Below are 26618 nucleotides of genomic sequence, written 5' to 3'. Positions count from 1 at the left end.
TAAATAGGAGTCAATACTTTGGCTTTTGACCTATATAATATCCGATGTGGCACTTTTATAATTTTTTCGTGCCTACAAATTGCACCCTTCAAGATCGGTCACGGTCACGACTTTGGAGTGTTTGATCGTGATCGGGTTCGAAATGTTGTTTTGTAAACAAACTCAGCTAATTTTTGTCAACCAAATTTGGCAAGCTATTTGTCGTACATAACAAAAGCACATATTGCCCCTTAGATCTTAGTTGATTAATCTATGATAATTTAGAGTTTATCATAAATCATGATTAACCACCTAATAAATAGCATTTCACGTCTAGGGTAGCAGTAATATTTCGAACTTCGATTTTTATTTTTATTTTTTTTTTTTTTTTTTTGAGATATACTTGGCCTTGGAACCAATGAAAAGGCATGAAAGATAAATTTTGCATTATTATCTTGTTGAGAGTTGTTAACCGCATCGAGTTTATTGTAAGAGGTCATATTGAAACTAAAAATAAAGAACCACATTGAAGACTTTTTTGCCATTGTACATCAAACTGTGAGCCAGAGAGAGGAGAATTAGCCAATTTCAATCAACAATATGGTAGAGGGAGTCACTGATCAGAGGAGTGCCACTCTAGAGGGAGCCGCACTACGGAGCCTCGACGCTTGAGTCTTTGCATCATGCTGGAGTTCGCCACTCGAGTCTTGATCGCCAGGCTCGATGAGCTACGGATTCCTTTTGCTTATCCGAGCTATTTGCTTCGGATTTTCAGCTTGGTGATAGTTTGAGCTTTTTTTTTTTTTTTTTTTTTTTTAAGCTTCAACAATGGTAGACAACCTCGGAGTTTCTTCAGTTGCTACTTTATATGAGGTGTGAAGAAATTTGACCCACCTTACAACACTAGCCTTGACTGACATTAACCTCGGCAAGGGTTGCCTCGGATGAAACGCTGAGTCGTTCTAGTGGTGGAGTTGTGAGCCTTGAAGCTTGAGATAAAGAACTCGACAACTTGACGAGGATAAGATCTTTAGCTTGAGTATAACTCATACTTGACTTATCTCGGTGGCTTTTAATAAATCCAAATATTAATTAATGCCACTAACAAATGGTATCCTCGTGCATGTCGAGGCACAAATAACAAAGTTTGCTCCACTTAAATAATCCACCATTTTCTTTGCTCAATTACAGGTGTATTTGAAAAAGTGCCATAATTGAAGAAAGTGTAGCAATTGTGTTTAGTAAACACACTCAAAAGTAGAAATAATTTTGCCACCTCTTACTAAGTGGGTAGTTTAACCGAACTGCTCACAGACCATATCTCACTTCAGCTGGTAGCATGGCTTTAACTGAAGAAAGATACGGTTGTTAAATAGATTTTGGGCTAAACTTACTAGAAATTTTGACCCATTTTCGTGATAGGACAAGGTAGCCATGAATAAGTGGATTTTCATGGGTAGTAGCACTCGAATCCCCACAGACAGTGCCAAATTATTTCGGGTAAATAATGGGACCTTCGGCGAGGTCCTTTGAAGTGGGCTGAAGATTGATCCCAGTCCAAGTGATGTTGGATCGAGGGTTTTCTGCACAGCAAAAACACGTAAACTGGCATAGGGGGTTGTGTCGAGGAAGGCTCCTCCAATGCCGAAGTCAGTACAATGCGTAGAAAGAGAGTTATGCAAGAGAATTGATTGTTTGAGGCTATATGTGAATAAATGCAAAGTGGGAGAAGTGAAGACTTTTATACCTTAGCACAATGACGAGATATGGGCTACGAGTCAAGTGGGTTTGCCACGTTGAATGGGCTGCTGACTTTGACTTGGCGTGGATTGGAGGTTTGGACCTTTGACCTTGGGCTTGATAATTGAATCATAAATGGACCGGCCCAATTGACATAAATTGGACCCAAAAAACTACTATGATTCCATTTTTATGGTTTTAAATTTGATTTTTCTGATTTATAAATTTATATTTCAATTTGTTTGTGTAAGTAATCAATAATTATTTGGTTTTTTCTTTTCACTATTATTTTAATATTTTTCCTAATAACACATACTACCCCAAAAAACTACTTATTTAATTATATTATCCAATAAATTTCTTTTTAGAAACACCAATGTTACAAGAAATCCATATAATAAGTGCACATTTTTTTCCCTAAATTATGAGCACTTCAACTTTTTAATTTCACCATAAGTTCCACTACTTTTTTCTGTTTTAATTTCATACATTCCTATCAATAATTTAAAATGTGACATTTTATTACCTCAAAAAAAAAAAAAAAAGAAGTACGTCATATTTTTCTTTACTTTTTAGTTACACTACTACAAAAAAGGCCTTAGAGAACTGTTATAATAGGCTTTATAGATCACCTTAGGGGCGTTCTTCTGCTAAGCGATGTATAAAGTATAGAGAACGGGTCGTATAGGCGTTTTATATAATAACAAATAGAGAACGGTTGTTAGTCACAACCGTTCGATCTCTTTTCCCTTCTTAAATTTGTACACTAAGGAAGGAATACAGAACGGTTTAGGCCACTTAACCGTTCTATATTGCATTACAATAGAGAACGGTTAAGTTAGATAACAGTTCTCTAATGTATTTTTTTAAAAAAAATCCGGCCATATGTATTTAATTATTCGAATTACCCCTCTACGTATTTTATACCGTATTATTCTTGTATTTTAATAATCTGAATTATTTTTGTATTTCATTTTAGACCTGTATTCCTATTTAATATCTTGTAAATTTATATATCCCGTAAGAAAATCTTCACATTTCCTATGTAAAAAAAAATCCAAGATCATGTACATGAAATATAACTTTCTGTATAATAAAATTAGCAAAAATATTTACAGATACGACGAAAGCCATCAAAATATACTTCATATATATAATTTAAAACATCCAACCACAATTAAATTGAATCATTCATACAAAATTTGTTCTATACAAACAAATACGTGAGTTAAATATCAAAAACCTTTCTAGTTAATGTTGATTTTTTAAAAAAATTGATGCCCCAAAATATATCAATGCCATATTGATCTACAATTCACATAAATCATCGTCGTCGTTATTTGGTTGATGGTATCCGGTAACATATGAAATCCACCTTTCCCTAAGCTCGTCAATCATTTGTTGAGAATATGTATGAGGAACTTGCTTAAAATACTACAAAACAATGTAAAATACATACATATTAGTTAATAATATATTAGTTCAAAATAGAGTGTCATTGTGGGGCATGGATAACAAATAAGCCTCAGTCATCCGAAGTTGCCAACAAGGCACAACCAAACAAGCAAGAGTAACAGATCCTGCAAGCATTTACATAATATCTCATGAAGTCATGATAGCAACAGGAAAGATTCGGAATACAAAGAAGTAACAAATTTCAAATAATAATAACAATTTGATCTCTTTATGTGCCATCAATATCATTACAGTTATAATTGAATTCCCTTGAGCACTGCTATTCGTGTTAACTAGCTTAGCATTAAGACACAAGTTCTTTTATTTAATATAACCAAACTCTACTAGTTAAAATAATAAGCAATTAGCTAAATATATCTACTTTTTTTTTTAACACAAAAGGGAAAACCATTATATTATATGATGGTAAATCTGATGATTGAAATCATCAGGAACAAAATGAGGATAATAAGAGGGCAATATAAACCACTCCAAATCATCCGAGTTTTTCCCAGTACAACAGATAAGAACATAAACTAGAGCTGAAAATAAGATAAAGTTCAAAAGATAAGCAGGGCTAAAGATGAGCAGCACATCATAACTAAATAGCCTGCAATTCCGGAATTTCCATGGCATATGTCTGGAAAACTTCAGGACATCTACTGCCACTGATAAAATCAATTTCTTTATTGATTTAAAGTGCACATCTACTGCCACTAATACATTAAAGCTACGAAAATGAAGCTAAAAAATGGGTGTCCCACTCCCACTTATGAGAAAATCCCTTTGAAAAAGCCAAAAAAAAAAAAAAAAAAAAACAGAGGATTAGTGCTTAATGATGCAACACAACCAGACCCTTTTAGAAATGTAATGCAGCAGAGGTAGGCAAAAAGGGATTGAAAGTGAACGATGAAACAGAAATTAAATAGAACACAAAACCAGACCCTTTTAGAAAGTCTGAACATGCTAAAGGGTCAGTACTTGGAGCAAACTGCAGCCTGCTAAAATCTGAACATTCTATCAGGCAGCAATGTAATACATCTACTGCCACTGATACATTAAACCTGCTGCCGCTCCTCAGCATTCGAATTCTCACCCTTCCCTCTCGATACTGTCAACCTCCTTTTACTCCCAACCCTCCCTTTCACCAATACACGCAATGGAAAAACCCGAACCCCTCTCATCTCCCCCAAGATAAAAAACCCAAACGAAAGGCAAATCGACAAAATTGGAACCTACAATCAATCACAGCACACTTCACTAACCTCAAACTCCTCCCATCCCCAATCAATTTCACCCCAAAAACCCATACTTTCCCCCCTGAAGCTGAGTACAAAGCCAAATAATTAATCGACCCACCATTGTAGGGCCTAACAGTAATTTTAGAGAGCATAATTGTTCAAAAACTACAAATTTTAGAGAGTATAGTCAGATGTATGCATCACCTACTCAAAATACATTAAAACTAAATGTCGTACCTTGTCGGGGATGATCATTTGCCTAGATTCAATTGTCTCAATCATGTAGCGACAAACATAATATCCACTATCACTAGAGCCAGTAGCTTGACGAGGACACTAATACAAGCCAAAAAAAAGGGGGAGGGTTAAATCAAACTCCTAGTTATATATAATGTATTAACATATATTATGTACTAAGCATTGCAAAATTAAATTAAAGATACAAATACCTCTATGCTTATCCATTTAATGTAAGGTTTTTTCTTTATTTTTGTGATATCCTTTCGATGTTCCGCGCTAAAATTGATCATTGCCCTACGCAATTATCAAAATATTAGAGTAATAGTATTGAAATACTTTCATAAAAAGAAGTTAACATGTAACAAAATAAGTAATCTAGCACATACTGTTGATTATTGTTTGAGCAAATTTGGGAGGTTCATATTTTACTCCAGCGGGATCTAGCCAATGCACCAAACCAACCCATGGACAAATAACAACCAACATCCAATGTCCACTATATTGATTAAAACAATAGAATTCAAATACAATAATGAATGTTTAAAAGGAATTAGAAATAAAACTGATAAAAAATAAAAAAATATGTGATAGACTCATATGCACTTACTCCTCATAATACGGGGCAAAGAAGAGCTGATTTTTGTTTTTGGCATCATTACATGAAAATAGCCTAGCTAGATAGTCACATCGATCATCGTCTTTTTCCACAGTTGGAGCATACGGGGATAGATAGTTGCAATCACAAAATCCATACAACCCTGAGATACCTTCTGTATGAACAATCTCACTCATATACCTTGCATATCAAATATTTATTTAAATTTATTAGCTCATTAATCAAAAAGAGTTATAAATTTAACCTTGAAATGGCAAAGGATACAACACTTACATCATTAAAATTGACATGTGTGACGATTTTATCTCTCTTTGGAAGCACCAGTCAAGCATGTCTTCATAATCAAGGGTAACACATTGCTCATTTTGAAACACTCAAGCCAAAACTGTAAAAGATTTGGTTTTACCACTCTTTTTCATTGCAATAGCCACATCCTTAAATACTCGAACCAAATTAGAAGTCAACTTCAACTTATCAGCATGAGTTATTGTGTACTTTCGAGTGCATGATGATTGTGATGATGGCGAGTGTGGAGATGGTGCAGCGATTTCTTTAGGGACTTGCTTATCAGCCTTGTCATATAATCACAGGAAAAAAAAAAAAACAAGATGATCGTATTATATAATGTGACAGATAATTATAATTTAAAACTGAATTTTACCTTCTTTATAGGAAAAACCAAGTGAGAAGGCCATATTAAATAATAATTTAAAGTTTGACAAATGAATCTTATATCCCCTTCAGGACATGGCAGAAGTGCATTTGGGTTGATTTCTTCTTTAACACAAATTCGATAATGACCACTTGGGACGGGCTTGAAATGATGCTTGACAACTTCTCCTTCCATCCCAACATACACTTCTACAATAGCAACTATATCGACCCCTTTGTCACTCTTAATTGCCAAGGAACAAAGACTATCAACTCCCTAAATATGGATTATGGTATTAATAAACCTTTTGTGGATTGATAAGATGTAGTAGTCTATAATTTAACACCATCAGAAGAATCAAGGATATATGTACTTACATCAAACACATAAGTATTAGGAAATAATGTTACCTGTGGAAATGGTTGGCCAGTAATGTCTTGTTCATTATTGAGTACATGCGTTTCCAAATTCAAAGTTTCTGGCACATATCCCTCCTTAGGCCACGCAACATGGTATGGCTCGGGTTGAACCTCAAACGCTTCAACATTCTGCTCTTGGAAGTTGAAACCTCGAACCCCTTGGTCACCTTCGGAGCCAAAGACATCTAAATAATCATCTAACTCTTCACCACCAAAACCACCCTTTTGGACATTTGCTAACTGATGGGTAACTTTGTTTTGTTCTGAGGCAAGTTGGAAGCAAAGACCTTGAAGCCAACTGTCACGACCCAAGCCAAGGCCATCTAAACCTTGGCCACTAGATCCACCAGCTTGGATACCTGCTAACTGGTGGCCAACTTGGTTGCCATTTGAATCACCAAGTTCTTTCAATTGCTCCGCGTTAACCTGACCACTTGACATTAAGTAAGACAACAACAAATTTTGTGTGTTAACCACATTTTCTAATTTTGATTTGAGACACTTAATATCTGATTGCAATTGACTTTGTGATGTTGGTTTGTTGTAACCAAAGTACAACTTATTTGTAACACCCGACCCAACGCCCCTAACACAACCACCATGTTCAGGATTCTTTAATGCTCTCGCTAGGATATCATTACGGCCAGTGGCCTCAATTTCTCCTTGGATTTGTTGAGCCTCCAATGCTTTCTGACATCAATAATAAGAAACCTAATTAAGGCAGTGTAATCTATTATTGCCAAATAATTTATTTGATTCAAAAGTAGAAACAAACTCACAATTGTTTGAGCTATTTCAAAATCAGCGGGATTGTCAAAGGTCATTGCACCATCTTTTTGTCTGGAATGAGCTCTTATCCAAACCAAATGTCGAGGCACGTCTCTAACTTGCACTCCTTGTTTCTGAAGTTCAACATCCTGACAATACAGATAACACAATGCCATTTAACAACTAAAAGTCATCCCTTAATTAATTATTTAATGTTATTCCTTAAAAAAAATCAACAAAAAATAGAAAATAATCATTTCTAAACTTACAATCTCTTGTTCATAATACAAGTACCCTTTTCGACCTCCTCAATATCTTGAAGTATTCATTTTCGCCCTCTCTCGATTCTTGTCACTTAGTTCCTTTCAATATAATAATGTACAAACAATTAATTCCCAGTTTTCAAAGGTTTTTTCACAACTATGATTAGTTATGGGCTATAATTCAAAGATTACCTTAAACGCATCATCAGTATATGTTTCAATGAATTTGGTCCAATCAGCTTGTGTTATAAATGGATATATCGAAGGTGGCTTCTTTATAATCACATTTGGATTTACTCCCTTGGTGTCGTACATCCAATCCTTTCTTAATCTGGCCTTGAAAGCTCTCCAGCGGATTGAAGCTCTCCCCAATACATAATTTCTACGTTCTTCCGGCACTATAAATCCTCTCTACACAATTCAAATAAAAGATATCAGATATAACAATACCAAAATTCATATAACAAAACAATACCTTTTCAAATAAACAAGATTTTATGAGGCTTGATCATTCTTTGGAAGCCACACTGCAATCTTGGTATTTTTTTTTTAATTCTTTTTTAGGAACCATATCAAGGCAGAAATTATATAGATAAATCAGAAATAGCTACATCAATAATATCATCAATGATGAAATGGAACGAACTAGAATCTTATCGATTATTATTTTCATCAGCCCAGCCTCGCTAGCAAGCTGTAAACCCCACCAGATAGCTTTAGCTTTAGCTTCAGCAGCATTCAGTTCCCACCTATCACAACACTGGACAACAGAGGAAACTGCAGCCTGCTGCTTGTTCCCAGCATGCGTATGCACAATAACCTCTTGCACTTCTTTACATATAAGCATACAAGTGGGATATGATGAACTTGCAGCCAAAAGTCAAGTGCCGTAATTATTCCAAAGTCTGTCGTATTTTGACTCTAGTCTCTATGTATTAGCCTCACCCATGAAATTCAACATTGTTCCCTACAACTGTAAGACTGAGGAAAGTTGTTAATAAGTTGGTGAAAATGGCCATAAAGCCCAGGATCAAACTTGACCGCTTCATTAACCTGAACTTGGATTGAGCAGCAAATTAGTAACTGTCATGTTTTTTTTAAGCTTGTTCAGAAACTTTTCTTATGTCATTTCAGTCTTTTGTTTGTTTCATTAGAGTTAGAGGAACTACATGATAGAGGATAGTTTTTAGTTGATCAGTCATTCAGTCTAGTGTGTTGGACAATAGATCAGAGTAACGTCTATATACCTGTATCAGCCTCCGCGACTCTATGTTTATCTTTCTTCAGCTTAGACTTGCAACAATGGTATTTATGTACTAAAGCTATGTGTTATTGTTTTGTGCTATTGTTTTGTGTTATTGTTAAGTGCCCTTACTTTGTGTTGGACTATTGAGGTGAAAGATAGATTCCTTGTTATATTGATTGACAAACATGTTGTGTAACGTAACAGAAAACAATGTGATAATAGCATTTGGAATATTATCTAGTATGTCCTGCAAAGATGGAAAAATTAGACAAAAATATACTTCAAATGACATGGCCGCTTGATTATATTAACAGTCATGCAGCTTAAAACAATAATAAAAAAAAGACTTTTTATTTTTGTGTGCAAATAATCAAAAGACATCAAATATGCTAATAACCTGGTGTGAAAATGGATTTTGTGAGTTGTTCCACATTGAAGAACTTGCTATACTATTATAGGTCTAAAGAGTTATCTTTCACATTATCAATTGATTTTAGAGTGAAACATGCTCTTAACATGAATAACATTGTCAATTGAGTTCATAATGGCCTTGCTCTTAACATGAATAACACTAACGCCCAGGCCAAGAAATGGGTTTGGGGCTTTGGGCAACACAAACAAGAACAACAACAGTTTGGTCCACTTACTAGTCCAAAAGAGGTTGCACATTTAAACTCTCAGACATTCCTGCAGCACCTGCTAAAATCCCTAGTTCCTACTCTCTAACAGACATTCCTACTGTCAGACATTCCTACTGTCAGAGTTAGAGGACTGAAATGACATTCCTACTGTCTGAAATGACATTCCTAATGTCTAAGAGTAGTTAGAGGACTGAAATGACATTCCTAATGTCTGAAATGATCTTTTGTTTGTTTCATTAGAGTAGGAATGTCTAAGAGTTGTTCCTCTGACACTAGGAATGTCTGAGAGTAGTTATATTTTATAAACAACTGAAAATCATTAATTTGACAGCAAAAATGTCAGAATGAATGCATTGTGATAATGATAAGTGATTTATTTTTTTATTGGACTAAATGCAAATAATTTGAGGAAAGAAACTGATAGAACTTTATTTTATTAACTCAATCTGTCAAATAATTCTACAACTAACTCATGGTCATGGAACTAATAAAAAAAAACCTTTAATCTTACCGTAATGAATTTAAAGTGGTCATCAATAACTTCTTTCGGATTTTCCTCCCAGTCTCGATAATTGATATTCACTCTTTCACGAACAACTACACTAATGTATGATGAAAAGATATATCTATTTTCTCCAATTGGCACTTTATTGTGATTCCATTCCAAGGGGATTTTGACGCCACTCAAAATTGCTTTTCCAACTACTGCAGCTACTGTACGACCCCTTCGATTCTCACACTCAGCAGATTCTTCAGCCTCGCCAGTTTCAGAGGCCTCATTAGCACTTGCTTGCTTTCTCTTTTTCAACATCAACCTGCAAACATACAAATATATTAGAAATCATCTCTAAGAAGTGTCATTAAAATCAAATAAAATAAAGCATTTGTCGATTATTAATATCAAGAACAAATTATAAATTTCAATATAAGAACCACAAGAATCAGATTTTTTAGTAGCATAATAACCTGTACGACGCCGCTTTTTAGGTCGATTATTAGCATTACTATTTTCATTGTCATGCCAAATCCCTTCTTCATGATCACTACGTATATATGTTGTTGTATCATCAAGACTATCATCCACACTTTGTACCTCACTAGGGGTAGACCTCTCCTCATAAGAAATATTGTCATCATTGTCATCAATGACATATCGAGATTTTGATGTGACAACAATTGATTTTCTTTTATCACACGGGTCAGTAACATAAAACACTTGTTTAGCTTGGCTAGCCAAAATGTATGGATCTTCTATATGACCTATCTTGTTGAGATTCATAGTAGTATGCCCTAAACCATCGCATACAACATTGTTATTATTGTCAGCCCATTTGCAACCAAAAATAGGTATCGAAAAACCCATATAATGCAACTCACATATCTCTTCAATTACCCCATAGTATTGCATTTTGCTATAAACAGGTGACAAATGCATCGCTTCCGCTTCAACACATTCCCCGCTGTTTTTCATAGTGCTTTTATCATCTTGGTCCCTAGTATAAAAAGTGTAGCCATTAATGGTATAAACAGAGAAAAATGAGGCAGAGAAATCAGGACCATTAGCTAAACTCCTAAGTCGGTCAGAAAAAGTATAAGGGGAATTTTTGATCTCTTTCATTATTTGATCCTTGAGCAAAAGATGAAATGTTTTACTTTGTTCAGTAGCCAAAGATTTGGAGCTAGCCTTTCGATTATGCATCTTTAAAAAAGTCATATGTCTATTAATATACGGTGCAATTTCATCTTCATTGAAAAGAATATATGTATAGGCCATGTGCCACTTTTCAGGAGACAAGTCAAGTTCTCTACGACCAATGGTTCCCTTACCCTCAAGTGTGTCACTGTGTCGAGAATTAGAAATCCCTATTGTCCTCATATCTCCTAAACTTTCAAGGCAATATTCCATAGCTAACTCATAAAGCATTCTTTGAGCGATTCAAGCCTCAGGTCGATAAGCATTCTTAACATACCCCTTATAAGTTTTCATTTGTCTTTCAAAGGCCCATTGAGCTCTATTGTGCACGAGACCACAAAATCTAATATCCCTTACCAAATGAACTGGCAAATGTATCATTACATCAAAAAAAGCCAGGGGAAAGTACATCTCCAATTGACACAAAATAACAGCAATTTCAGTTTCTAAGGAATCCAAATCTTTTGGATTGATGACTTTACTGTAGATTGCCTTAAAGAAAATACATAACCTGATAATGGCATATTGTACATTTTTTGGAAAAATTGAACGAATAGCAATAGGTAAGAGATCTTGCATAAGAACATGGCAGTCATGAGACTTCAAGCCCACTAGTTTCAAATTCTCCATTGAAACAAGAGAAGAAATGGATGCACAAAGCTCAACTTTCTCCTTCTTAGACAGTGTATAAGCAGCAGGTGGCAAATAGTCCCGTTTTCCTGTCTCAACGGCATGGAGCTCATTTCTGATATTCATTTCCTTCAAGTCAAGTCGAGCATTAACACCGCCTTTTGTCTTCCCTGAGATATTCAATAGTGTTCCAATCAAACTATCAAACACATTCTTTTCAATATGCATAATATCTAGAGAATGTCGGACAAAGAGGAATCTCCAATAAGGAAGACGCCAAAAACCACAACACTTCTTGTACCCTTTCTTAGGAATAACATCTTTATTTTTCTTTAACTTGCCAAAAGTAAGTTGAATGTCTTTCACCTTTTCAAATACTTCTTGGCTAGTAAAGACTTTTGGGCGACTTTCAAAATTTTGTTCGCCATTAAAAGCTTTCTTCATTCGACGATACTTATGATCCAAAGGAAGAAATGGACGATGAGCATAGTAGACCGTCTTTCTAGATGCTGAAAACCATTTACCTTTCCAACTATCTTCACATATAGGACAACCACCTTCCCCTTTTACAGAATAGCCAGAAAGATTACCATATGCTGGATAATCTTGTATGGTGCAAATAACATTGCTCTTAAATTGAACATTTCATTCCGATTAGCATCAAACACTTCTACACCTTCTTCCCACAACAACTTTAAGTCGTCAATGAGAGGTGCCAAATACACACCGATGTCATTTCCTGGTTGTTTAGGTCCAGAAATAAGCATTGACAACATAATGTACTTTCTTTTCATGCATAACGAAGGAGGTAAGTTATAAGCCACTAGCATGACCGGCCATGTACTACGGATGCTACTAAGGGAACTATATGGATTCATACCATCAGTAGACAACCCAAGGCGTAGGTTTCGTTCTTCACTACCAAAATCAGGGAATTGTCCATCAATAAATCTCCATTGCGGTGAGTCAGCCGGGTGTCTAAGTAACCCATCCTTTTTCCGACCAAATTTATACCATGTTAATTTCTCTGCATCTACCGGGTCTGAATACATTCGTTTAAACCTAGGAATAATTGGAAAATACCACAAAACCTTAGCTGGCACTCCTTCCTTTTTATTGTACCTTGAGAGATTACACTCTGGGCAACTCTTTGCTGATTCATTTTCATTTCGATAATGTATGCAATCGTTAGGACACGCATGAATCTTTTCATAACGCAAACCCATTTTGCATAATGTTTTTTTTAGCCCTATATGTATTCTTTGGCAAAACATTATCAGATGGAAGGACATCTATCAAGAACTCAAGTAATGCTGTAAAACTCTTATCTGTCCAACTATGACCCACCTTCAAATTGTATAACTTAAGTGAAGATGATAGCTTTGTTTACTTACACCCTTCATATAAAGGCTTCTCAGAATCACTCAACAATTCTTTCATCGCATTGGGATCATCATCTACTTTGTGTACGAATTGACTCGTCATGTCCTCTAATTCGTTACCCTCGTCGGTATTATGGCCTTGAGCATCCTTGCTTGCCATTTCTGCCTTTTTTCACCATGACGATGCCAACAAGTATGTGTTCTATCAAATTGCCTTTTACTCAAATGATTAAGTATCACATCAGCTTTGTGATACATAAGATTATGGCAGATGTAACAAGGACATGGAAATTTATCACGCCCTTCACTATTATTTTCCAAAGCGAATTTAATAAATTCCATAACTCCGGCTTCATATTCTGGATCCCCTAATTTTTTTGTGGTTATCCAAGTTCGGTCCATATCTACAAACTAGGAAGTTAAAAATAAAAATTAACACACACAAATCACAAACATAATTGCACTTGCTATATACTTATGTATATTATTTTAACATACACTACCATAGTTAATTCCTACAACAATGTAAATAAAAACAAGCTAATAAACTTACTTTTAAATGTAAATAACAATTTATTTAAGCTCTTTAATTACTAAAGTATAAGAATCTCTTTTATTGGTGCAGATGAATGATACAATATTATAATGTGTTTTCATATAATGTAATTATTGGACCACCTCATAACCTATTTGTTCATTAGTTTTCTTTAATCAGAAATAAGCTTTGTTATGCAAACTTATCAAGTCATGAAGTCAATTATGCCCAACATTGTTCAATAGTGAAAGAAGGCCCCACCTTTACCATTATTTAATGTACATGCAACATCCCCATAAAAAGCCACAAATTTGAATTATTATTATTATTATTATTACTACTAGTATTATAAATAATTCAGTACCACAATTATAATTCCCTTCTCTTATCTCTTCTCTCTTCACAATCAGAGACACAATTTCCACAAAAACACTGCACACCCTTTACCATTTTCTTTCAAGTAGAATATTTAGCCCCCCCTCTTTGTTTTGCTTTCTACTTACCATTTTATGTTCCATTGGGCATCAAAGTCTATATCTAATTTTGTCTGACCTTAAAAACCAAACACCGAATTATAAATGTTAATAAAGCAGAAAGATTAATCCTTGCATATAAGAAACCTCAATAAACCAAACACCGAATTATAAATGTTAATAAAGAAGAAAGATTAATCCACTATAACCAAATCAAAACTAAGCAGAGAGCCAGAGAATAAGATCTAACAATCTGAATCCCAATAATTTAAACATCAACATAAACCATGAAGTATCAGTTCATAAATGTGTTTGTGCAACTGAATTGGCTGCTTATCAGGTGGTCAGTCATTACCATAGCTCATCTAAAACAACGATATTTTGAACCATTGTGTCTTTCATAATGTATCCTACATCATTCAATTTCCACGATACAAGTGATCATACAATAATTTATAATTTTGTTTTTAAACAAACCTCATTCACAAAATGGGCTCAGCCATATCCTCATCAATTCTACCAACAACATATATTACCTCACTAAACCAAAACCAAAAATTCTATGTTTATGTCACTGTGTTAAGTCCTATCTTTTTCTTTCTTTTTTTTAAAAAAAAAAAACTGATTAGGGTTCTAAATTGAACTTAGGTAAGATTAATTTGGCTAAAATAATTTTGATTACAATTGAAATAAAAGTAAATTCGACAAATATAAGGGTAATTTGATTGAAATTACTGCAATAATTCGACTTAAATATATACATACAAATAATCCATGAATTTATCCCAAAAACAAGAACTTTAAAGTTTTTCAATCACCTAAAATTCGAATTCTACTAATGTATTTCTGTTTCCTTCATAATTCAAATGATTCATGCAATGAGATTGAGAACTATCAGAATCCAATTACTCTACCACAAGAAAAATTCGAACCAAAAAAAAAAAAAAAAAAAATCGAACCTACCTCAATTTACTGCAGGTGGCTCAGCAGACGATTTCAGTACTGCAGATGGACGTGGAACGGCGGTGGAGTGGCGACTGATGAAGGTTTTGCTATGGAAGTTTGATGGAGGTTTAGCCTTAATTCTTTACTGCTGAATTAGAAAGAGGTTTCTTTTTTTTATGAAAGTGAAAGTGATGATGCGCGCGTTTCAATTTTCCCTTTTAGCCTCCCTTAATTTCACAATTTGGGTAAATTATTACTCCGTATATACGTATATAATTTTCTCCTAATTTAAAAAAAAATAATTAATATAATATAAAACGGTTGTCAAGATAACCGTTCTATATCATATATAATAAATAATTATTATTTTTAATTATTTAAGTAAATTGAAATACAGAACGGCTAACTATGCTAACCGTTCTATATGTATTAAGATACAGAACGCCTCTTATATTAAAACGATCTATATTCTTCCGGAGAACGCCTATCTTTGATAACCGTTCTATATTTTGCGATCTCTAAACTAGTTTTTGGTGTAGTGTTAGTTTTAATTTTAATTTTTTTGTGTTATATTTTTTATTTTTTAAATCCCATTAATAGTTATAACCTGTGCATTAGCACGGGCGCATACTGGTGTTTAATAATAATGTTGGAGAAGAAATACTTAATAATGTAAACAATAATATCATCTAAAGGCCAAGGCATCAAGGTAAAGAAAGTTGTACTTGATCAAGATACATACTAGGGAAGACTACTCGATTTAGTGTCAAGGTTATGCCAAATCATATATCTAAACAAGTAGAAGTAACTTAACTTAAACACTGACAGATAAGTGGTTTTAGATCAGTGGAAAAAGAGAATGAATAGTGTACTTAACTTAAACACCGAATGGACTCATGAAACTTCTTAAATTATAATTCCTCCATTTCTATTTAGTTGATGCGTTCAATTTAGGCTCTAATATTAAGGAGAGGGGAGAGAATGATAAAGCAACAGGGGTACACTAGTAAATGCAAGGTATAAAACTTACCCAAAAAGGAAACATGTCAACTAAAATAAACTTCCTAAAAAGGAATATGTGTCAACTAAAAAAAAATTGAGGTAAGTATTAAACATAGTTTTTATGGTTGTACGTGTAGAAAGACTAGTATATGATTGGTATAGACGAAGAAGTCAAATATAAAGAATGTCCCACTAGAATGTTTAGGCTATTATGTCAATATATTGAGTTTGAGTTTGGTCGAAGAGCTGATCCTAATGAAAAACGAATGGAATATCAAAGAAAATTAAGTAATCAATCCATTTGTAATATGAAGTATGTTGAGATCTACATTATGGAGTTTGAAACATATTATTATAAAATCAGTGAAAATGAAACAAAACTTGGAATGTTCTATGATAAATTACCAAATTCTCTTAATGAAGAGATATGTAAAAAATATCAAGAATAGAGTGAAATGTTTTTAGCTAGGGATGCCCTAGGAGATAAAATTGCTTTCCTAAGAAAATGAATTGAAAATAAATGTAGAGAGAGGATGGGAACTTAACAAATGAAAAGACAATAACTCACTAGTTGGGATTTTCCGAATAACTTGGATGTGAAAGAAGGAAGTATAACAAGAAGAAAAACTGCAAGGATTATAAATTTGATAGATCAAGAGGAGAAACCTATAGGAAGAAGTACTATATATAAGCGTAAATATTGAAAACCCAGTAGTTTTGTTTTGTTTTGTTTTTTTTTTTTTTTTTTTTTTTTTTTTTTTTTTTTTTTTTTTTTTTTTTGGTTTTAAAGCAACATATTGTCCCGAGAAAAAAAAACATGCAAATGCTGGTCTTGCAGAAAGTTAGGACATTATGCTAATGAATGTAAGAAAGCTAATCACAAACTCATGGAAGCCTTAGATAGGTGGGACTACATAAAAATACCAAAAGTTGATGCTTTAGGATTAGCTTTAAGTAATAATAAAGGAATAGTATAAATAATAGAGGAAGAAAGTGAAAATAATGAAGAACCTGAACACAGTGACTTTGAAAATGAAAATTATGAAGAAATAATTTAAATCACGGAAAGAGAAGTATTAGAGAATTCTGAATTAGATGATAAAAGAAGAAAAAAGTAAAATGATCATAGGTCAATTTGTAACACCTTAGAAATTCCTTTCTTTTAAAATACTTGTTTTGCCCCGTTTAAAACTTTAAATAGGAACATCTAAGATATTATCGCCATCGTGAAAACGGCTAAGGCATCAAAGACACAGCGGAAAACTCTCCTTTAAATAATTTAAAACGACCCAGCTTTAAAAGTCAACTCACGAAAGTAAAGTCAAACCAAAGTAAAACAAAGTCAAACCTACAACTTGGAACCATTGTAGGCCCTTAACCAAATAAATTCATCTTAAAACTTTCACGTTAGTCTCGCAATAGGAATATCATAATATAAATAAAGAAATAACACATCATATACTTATGGAAACTAGCATGTTTCGCTCTTCACTCATGTCCATCATGAATATGCTTCATCACCTGAAAACTTCTCTCTAATTGTTTCCACTACTCTCCATTTAAAATGGATCATCATAGGGCCAAGGTAAAGACAATGCCAACAAACACACAATCAACAAAGTTGAGTACATAAGCGTATTTAACACACTAACATGCATTTACCTATCAACACACAACTTACCTTGTTGCACATGTTTTTCAAGCACACAACATTTAACAAAACTTCTCAACTAGTGTAGGGAATATTTCAAGCGTTAAGCCCCTAGCTCGAACCCCACTGTGATAATACACTAAAGTACGGTGGCGTCAAAAGGGAAAGAAGATAGAGAAAAAGAGTCGCCAACAAGTTTTTTTAGGAACTTGTAAACCGTTCACAGGGTGAAGGTTACACCCCTTAACGATCCAAGAGATCGTCAACTCCATAAGGTCTTGAACCAAATAGGGTTCTGGGATGAAGGTACAAATCCAACCTAAAAGAGATTGAACCTGCCCTAATAATATGCCTCTACTTTATTCTGATCGTATTCATGTGCGCTTTCCGATTAACATGCAATCAATAGGATGAACCCTAAACCTGTTTATCTATGTTGGTTGAATATTAATGCACAAATAAATCTATTATTGGCGATCACTTGAATTATAATCAAAATTAACCCTAAACAAGATTATTAATTATCTTATTAAGCATGATTACAAGTACCAAATTCCCTTTAAACATGCATAAAAGGTGTGATCAAGCAATAAAAATATAATCAAGCAACATAATATATAATCATAAATTAAATCAAAATAATCATAATAATAATCAAAACAATAATCATCATAATAACAATTATAATAATCATAATCATAATAATCATGTTAAAGCATAATAATAGCAAGATCCTAGGCATGATACTAAAAAGATTAATAACAAACCATAGCATGTCACTAGACAATAAAAATCATATATTTAGCCCTAACATGATACTAACAATCACAAATATTAGGAATAACATAGGAAGCATCATACTTTTAATCATACTTAGTATTAAAGTTACCCTAGACATGATACTAGGAATTATAATAACAATCTTAGCATGAACTCTATATCATAACATCAATAAAAACCATTAAAGTACTTACTTTGATGCCTCGTACCTCTTTCTAATAACAAAATACACACGTTAGTAACTTTAAGGAAAATAATAAAACAAACAATTAAATTAAATGATTGAAATAGAGATTTGGGACCAAACCCCCAGAAATTAAACCTTTCACGTCTAGGGCGAAGGCAACTTCGAATATGGCTAGGTGTATCTAGATCTAATGAATGCGGAATTTTGTATTTGAGAGAAGCTAGTTTAAAAAAAGAGAGAGAGAGAGAGTAATCAAGAGAATCTTGATGGGAGTTGGTTAATTGTAGATTGATGATGGAAACTGGTTATCGAAAATGGAGTTTTTTGCAAGTTATTTATAAAGAAAAATCAGCCAAAAAGATAAAATATCAAAACAGAGTCTGGCGCACATAAAATTGAATTAATGCCAACGCTGGCTATTGGCGCCAGACGCCAACATTAGCGCCAGGCGCCAAGCGTAGCGCCAGGCGCTACAGCTGGCGTTTGGCGCTGATTTGGAAATTCACGCGTTTTCTTAAAATCAGATAAAAATTGCCGTACGGGAGGATAAAATCGTATTTTCCTCAAAACGGCTCTTTGATTCTAATTAAAACTCTGAAAAGTCAACAAAAGTCAATTTATCAATGCTAATTGAATTAGGAATGAAAAGAACCTTCTAGAAGAATCTAGAAGACTAAAACCATTCCTAATTGCATTAGGAATGATAAATCCATATTAGGCCCTCCCCTAGATCATTGGGCCGCATATAAGGCTCAAAACGGGCCCAGTTTAGTAAATTGGCCATAACTTCCTCAATATTCATCGGAATTGGGCTTATAATATATCGTTGGAAAGCTCTTGTCAAGCCCCATCCAACTACACTACTATTGGAACCATGTCATGGACCAACCGAACTGGATTGGCTGTTTTCTTAAAATAAGTTTTCAAAAACAGAGAGAAGAGAAAAGAATTAAAACTATCCGCAACACTAAACTTTCCACACATTCACTTCATTCGATTATGATTCGACGCGAAAGGTACTCATCACTGGGTTTGGTTTTGGGGAGACACAAATGGGTGTCTACAACTAGATAACTACATAATTTGTTTAGTGTTGATTACGCATCGAACGGGTTTCAACTAACCTCCCCCAATGAATGAGGTTATTGACACGGGAGCTAGCCGTGCCAGCATCAACTAACCACTTGTAAGTGGCGGAATTCCTACGCATAATAATAATAAAAGGAATGTATAGTGTCATGTACTCCACTAAAAGTTATGGTTAAATATAAAACCCCATAACTTATCCCATATGTTCATACTCAAGGTATATATGTTCCAAGAGTTTTGGTGCGTAATCTCTTTCATTTTACGTTATTTATATATTATTAAACTTGATGATGACCCTCAAACCATAATCATTCAATCAACAATAATTATTCAAACAATCAAATATACCAATTTAATTCTTGACTAATTAGTGACCACATAATATTTAATGTTGAACCCTTTTTAAATCTACATCGGTGTCAAAGACACCTTAAATGCTTAATGCGCCAAAAATCCTATCTCTCGGTGTTAAAAACATCTTAAGTGCATTAAGGCACCAACATATACAATTTATTCATCGTGTACATAGACACTTACATAGCTCCTTTCTCATGCTTAAAGCATCAATAAAAATTATATGAACCATAATAAAATTCTCTTTTAATATTCCAAGCCAAATTAAACATTTAGTTTAATTAAACATGCTTTCTATCATGCTATAAATAAAAGTATGGTTCATATTAAACATGCCAAACTATAATTTTCCAACCATTAATCCATCACAAAATAAATCATGTTTCATAATTCAATCACCAATAACAACCAAATCAAAATTTCCATTCCAAATCTAGCATGATACTACTTGTAATCAATTAAACACATTTAGCATGCTACCATAACAATAAAATCATGCTAAGTACGCGAACGCACTTGAATACGATCTTAATATCGTCACGACTATTAGAAATCACTCACTTCGAAGTCTCCTACAATTTAAAATCATAGAAGAGTATTTAAATCCTCCATACACAAATTTCCAGCAATATATACTTTTATTAACCCCTCATAATTTAATTAAAATAGGCTGAAATTATATTTAAAACATCATACCTTAATCCCAATTAATGGGTAATTAAAATTACTTAAAGAAACTTGATTTTTAATGTACAACCAAAAAATTCCAGCATTATATTTTACTGAAAACTTGCTGTAATTAATATCAATATCAATATATATATATATATATATATATATATATATATATATATATATATATATATATATATATATATATATATATATATATATATATATATATATATATATATATATATATATATATATATTAAAACTCAATGGCAAGGATTGTAATTTTTCCACGTGTTGCTATGTCACCTATTATTAATAATTATACATCAATGTTTTCTCATAAAAATTTATAATTTATTAGCATTAATATTTGAACCCATAACCTCATATTCATTAAAATTAAACTTTAACTAACCACCCTCTAATGACATCTTATGATGATAAAATTGTATTAAAAAGTGTTATTCATGTTCATAAATTCTAAAATTTTAATTGTGAACTTATATGTGTATATTTTAACAACAATATGATTGCAAAGTCAATTTCATTTCTTTCATCAGTTACTCAACCATAATTCATATAGGTTATAGTTAATTAAAATATATAACCTAAAAATGCAAAACAATTTTAAAGATTTTTTCTTTTTAACCACAAAATATGTTTACTAGAAGGAATTTATTATGATAGCTGAATAATAATTAAAAAATCCCTTTAACAAATAAAACAAACTGATACAATATGTCATTTAGTTGCTGCATATTAAATAATGAATTTTGATGTGCAATTATATTTAAAATTGTTAACAAATGATATTATTTTCGTAAAGCCACCAATTTATATTTCACTTGCTTTATTTTGTTATAATATTTTATATACAAACAATAACCGGGGCATCACCCGGGCCAAAAACTAGTTAAGCCTTAAAACACTTAAATCAAAGGTTTAAACCATCCTATATCATAATCCTTCAATAATTAATAATTTATGAATATAGGGTTTCAAAATTAGGGCTTTTTTAATTAAAATAAAAATCTAAAAATTAAATTATATGCTACTTATAATCAAACATCATCATCTAATCACAAAACTCATAATTAATAATTAGATCTAGGATTAAATTGATTTTTAAAACAAACGAATAATTTTTTATTTTATTTTTGTTCGAAGATCCGGGCAGCAGCCACGGCACCACAGCCGGCTGCATGGTGGTGGTGAAGGCCGAAAAAAAGGGGAAGGGGAAAAAGAAAAAAAAAGAAAAAAAAAAGGAGAAGGGAGAGAAAGTTTACCTTGGGTTTTCTCCACTCAGGGCAAAGTTTGATTTGCCTCAAGTGTTGAATATTTCTACCCCTTTTCTAGAAACACTTCTTCCTAAACTTTTCCTTTTTAATATTTCCTAATCCCTTTCCTAATAGAACTAACTAAAATAAAACTTTCTAAAATTAATTCCCAACTTAAATAAAATTATTAATTATATAAACTTTCCTTTTATAAAATACTTCTAAACTTATTAAAATGAATAATTAAAATACTATAAACAAAACATTTCAATTTATTTAAATACTTCTCAAAATACTTATTTTAAATAAAATACATATAAAAATACGGGGTATTACAGTCTACCCTCCTTAAAAGAAGTTTCGTACCGAAACTTGGGAAATGAAATTCAAACTTTTTTCCTCACTTAGTATAATATTGCTTTACCTTTTGTAATACCTTTACATTTTTGTGTCTATTTGAGAGCACAATTACTCAAAATACTCGATAAAATTGTGCAAAAAGCACAAAAATAACTGAAAATATAAGGAAAAAGCTCGAAATTCTACAGCATTCTACCCCCCTTATAGAAAACAAGTTACGTCCCCGTAACTCTACATACCTGAAACAACTCTGGGTATTTCTTTTTCATTTCCTCTTTTGCCTCCCAAGTGGTTTCCTCATATTCTTGGTTAGACCATAACACTTTTACAATCTTAACATTCTTATTGTGTGTACTATGCACTTTACTGTCAAGAATTTTGACAGGTCTCTCTTCATAGGTTAAACTTTGGTCTAGCTCAATGGTTTTGGGTTGTAGCGCGTGGGATTTATCAGGTATATACCTTCTTAATTGAGACATATGAAATACATCATGCACTTTGCTTAGATCCACATGTAAGGCTAACCTATAAGCTACTTTGCCTATCCTTTGCAGTTTTCATATGGACCAATGTACTTTGGGCTAAGTTTTCCTTTCTTCCCAAATCTCATCACCCCTTTCATTGGTGATACCTTTAATAACACCTTGTCACCAACTTCAATTATTTCTTCTTCTCTACGCTTCAAATCTGCGTAGCTCTTTTGGCGATCTTGAGCTGCTTGAATCTTAGCAGCATGGTGGTGGCCGGTGGTGGTGAAGGCTGAAAAAAAGGGGGATGGGAAAAAGAAAGAAAAAGAAAAGAAAAATAAGGAGAAGGGAGAAAAAGTTTACCTTGGTCCACTCTGGGCAAAGTTTGATTTGGCTCAATTGTTGAATATTTATACCCCTTCTCTAGAAACCCTTCTTCCTAAACTTTTCCTTTTTAATCTTTCCTAATCCCTTTCCTAATAGAACTTTACTAAAATAAAACTTTCTTAAATTAATTCCCAACTTAAATAAAATAATTAATTAAATAAAATTTCCTTTTTTAAAATATTTCTAAACTTATTAAAATGAATAATTAAAATATTATAAATAAAACATTTCAATTTATTTAAATACTTCTTAAAAGACTTATTTTAAATAAAATACATATAAATATACGGGGTATTAGATAGGTAGGACTACATAAAAATACCAGAAGATGATGCTTTAGAATTAGCTTTACGTAATAATAAAGGAATAGTATAAATAATAAAGGAAGAAAGTGAAAAAAATGAAGAACTTTGAAAATTAAAATTATGAAGAAATAATTTAAATCATGGAAAGAGAAGTGTTAGAAAATTCTGAATCATATGATAAAAGAAGAAAAAAGTAAAATGATCATAGGTTAATTAAAGAGAGATAAGTACTCAATTGAAGTTAAAGATTTAGATCAAATGAAGTAAGAAAGTTGGAATTTCCCTCAAAATACTAAAGATAAAATATTTAAAACTTTTTTCTTAACAATTAGAACTAAATATGTATGTGAAGAAATGGAAGGAAGTATGATTATTAAAAATTGTGAACAGAAAATAGCAGAAATTAAAATCATAAACTGGAAAAGCATTACGAGTCATAAAGAAAAAAGAAATTATTGATATATTTGTAATGATGCACTGCAAGTATACATAATTCCCTTACAAGATTATGGTAAGGATGTTAGATGTTTAGGATTTGTTTGTGATTTTAGACATATAGTTGATCTAGGGCGGAGACTAGGTCGTTGAAAACTAATCTACCTTTGGTAAAAACAAAATTTGTAATCTCTCAACACACCCTTATACCGAGCATAGAGTAAGTCGAGGGTCGAACCACTAGGAATGGAAGATGAATGCTAATGTTAAAGCTAAACTATTTCGAAGCAATGAAGTGAGGTGCATATATTCTAATTAAACAATCAAAATGAAATCAAATTTATCAAGCACTAGGGTTAGGATCCGCATATAATCGGAGTGGATATAGCTAATCGGGATTGGAGATGACTAAGTCAAGTGTTGCGAGGGAAAATCAATTAAGCAATCAAGAGAGTAAGGTAGGCTAATCTCCTAGAGGTCAAGCTAGCGTCAACTACGAGAGACTCTAACTAGGAACCTTGCAAACCTACTCAATCAAACAAAGCAAGCCACAGATCAATTTTCCTTATCAATGCGAGCTTATAATGCATTCTAGTGTAACAATCAAAGTTAGCTACTCTTCAATTAATCACACACATGCACTTAATCAATAAACCAATTTAATCACAACATCAACTCCATCAATTTCCCCCAATTAGCATCAATCCATTACCTATATATGCTTCACCATTCCCCTGGAAAGAGAACTACTCACAATCCATTGAAATCAATATCAAAACTAAGCTAATCAGCAATTTCATCATCATTATATCAATAAAACTAATTCAATCACAAATTCAATTCAAACTTGAACAATCAACAAAACAATTGAAATGATAAGCTAAAGATTGCATTAAAGTAAAATAAATCCTTACAAACTTGCTTCAATTCAATGGAGAAAATGCTAGAATTACCAATCTTCAATCATCAATCAAGAACTTCTCTCTCTACAATATAGAGTTTCTCTCTCTAAATTTCTAATTCTAATTCTTCTCTAATTTCTGAAAAATTCCTCTCCCTCTAAAAATAGAAAGAAAATCTATAAATAGTAAAACTAAGTAAGAGAAATTAGTTAGATCATCCCCAAATAAACCCGTATAGGCGCGGCCAACTATAAGGGAGAGCGGGGCCGCGCAAATCTAGGTACGGAAAAGAGACCCAGACAGGTGTGCCTGTGCCACCAGGCCGTGCGGCCGCGCCATAGCCACGCGCGCCCGCGCCTGAGAACTGGGCAACCCTCATCACTATCATGCCGATGCTCCTCGTGCGTTCCACTTAATGCTCTTGATAAACACGGGACCTTGCAGTTTCTAAACTCCATGTTTGTGGGTTCAACATGAGAAATCATGTCCCCACGACTTGAATGCACAGCTTAAGGACTTTAGGAACTTGCACTTCTCCATGCTTGAGCTTCAAATGGAGAACATTAGACATCCTAATCAATGCCAAACTTGGGAAGAGGCCTCGGGAAACTTGGAATATACACTAAGACTCACTAACGTAGGAATCACGGTTTTTTTTAGCTACAACAAGCCCTTTAAACCCCAAAGTCGTCTATGAGGACGAGTGAGGTCACTTAAAGGTTTCCTAAGAGCTTAACCTATAACTCTCCACCAACATACATGAGGCAAACCACAAAAAGGAAAGTAAAAGAAAGAAAAACAAAATTGAAACCTTTACAAATTGGACTTTACAAAATGACCACATTTCAAATGAATAAACATCTTTCTTAAGCAAATAGGGGTATGCACATTTCAAGATATCCGAGGTTGATTGAAACATAGAGTATGCTAAGCATAGAGAACTAGTAATCACAATTCACCTTCATCCTGTTCGATCTTACCGCGTTCTCCCTATAGTCTCAAATCTCCCTCTAATGAGCATCTCAATAGCTCTTCGAAGGAGCCGGAAAAGAAAACATTTTTAGGATACACGACGTCTTGACTATGCATCCCCTCTCTTTAGGCTTTAACTCATAATGCCCTCTCTCGAAATTTGACTTAACCTCTAGGTCGAAAGGTTTTCCCAATGGTTGTAACGTAAGGGAAAAAAGGGTTAGGGGTAGGCTAAAATTTTAAAATTTGGCGGTATTCCTAATTAGTGAAGCAAAGGGTGATCAAACCTTCTCCTCATAACCAAGCAATCGCCAAAAAAAAAAACAAACTAACTCCTCCAAGCTTATTCAAAGCTATAACCACAATCATATATACAAAAAGCGTAAACGCTTCTCCCCCAAGATTAAAGGAAGCATTGTCCTCAATGCTTGAAAAGGGGAAAAGAATCACATCAAAATATTTTTGATTTTTCTTATTTTTATTTCCTTTTTTTTTTATTTTTAACCGGGTGGCCAACCATAATGCCCCCTAAAGTTATCTTGTTTCCAAGGGGCAAGGGGAGTGAATTGCTCGGGCAAGGCGAGCGATAGTGGGTGCTTGGGGTGTACATAGGGGTATTTATGATCACCCCTAAAGTCGCTCCCACCGGGAACATGGTAATCATAGTTACCGTGCTCATCGGGGAATGGCGAGTCTTGGTGTTGGACCCCGGGGGTCCTTGCCAATATGGGTATGTGGTTACCCCATCACCCCCAAAAGATGGTACAGGACCATATTGGGGTGTAAAGTAAGGGTAGTTAACCGGGGGAGTGATGTCTCCCCGGTTAACACCCGCATCATACAAATGTTGTTGTTGG

The 26618-nt window shown here is 33.5% G+C and overlaps 1 protein-coding gene across 2 annotated transcripts; it reads right to left on the bottom strand.

The window, feature by feature from the left end:
* Positions 1-2858: 2858 nt before the first annotated feature.
* LOC145555895 (uncharacterized) lies at positions 2859-15127 on the bottom strand. 2 transcript variants are annotated; one of them, XM_081617611.1, is made up of 13 exons: positions 14937-15127; positions 9772-10075; positions 7566-7784; positions 7380-7472; positions 7122-7259; positions 6334-7032; positions 5933-6199; positions 5545-5843; positions 5263-5451; positions 5042-5151; positions 4865-4949; positions 4653-4751; positions 2859-3153 (listed from the first exon to the last, which is right to left on the bottom strand). In XM_081617611.1, exons 5-8 carry the CDS (start codon positions 7164-7166, stop codon positions 5646-5648), a joined length of 1209 nt encoding a protein of 402 aa, XP_081473737.1. In that variant the 5' UTR covers positions 7167-7259; positions 7380-7472; positions 7566-7784; positions 9772-10075; positions 14937-15127; the 3' UTR covers positions 2859-3153; positions 4653-4751; positions 4865-4949; positions 5042-5151; positions 5263-5451; positions 5545-5645. The 2 variants fall into 2 exon arrangements, with proteins under 2 accessions (XP_081473737.1, XP_081473738.1); XM_081617612.1 differs by lacking the exon at positions 5933-6199.
* Between the last annotated feature and the right edge of the window lie 11491 nt (positions 15128-26618).

Source organism: Chenopodium album, chromosome 8 (genome assembly GCF_948465745.1).
Source record: "Chenopodium album chromosome 8, dcCheAlbu1.1, whole genome shotgun sequence".
NCBI classification, from domain to species: Eukaryota; Viridiplantae; Streptophyta; class Magnoliopsida; order Caryophyllales; family Amaranthaceae; genus Chenopodium; species Chenopodium album.
This window is presented reverse-complemented; position numbering and strand designations above follow the sequence as displayed.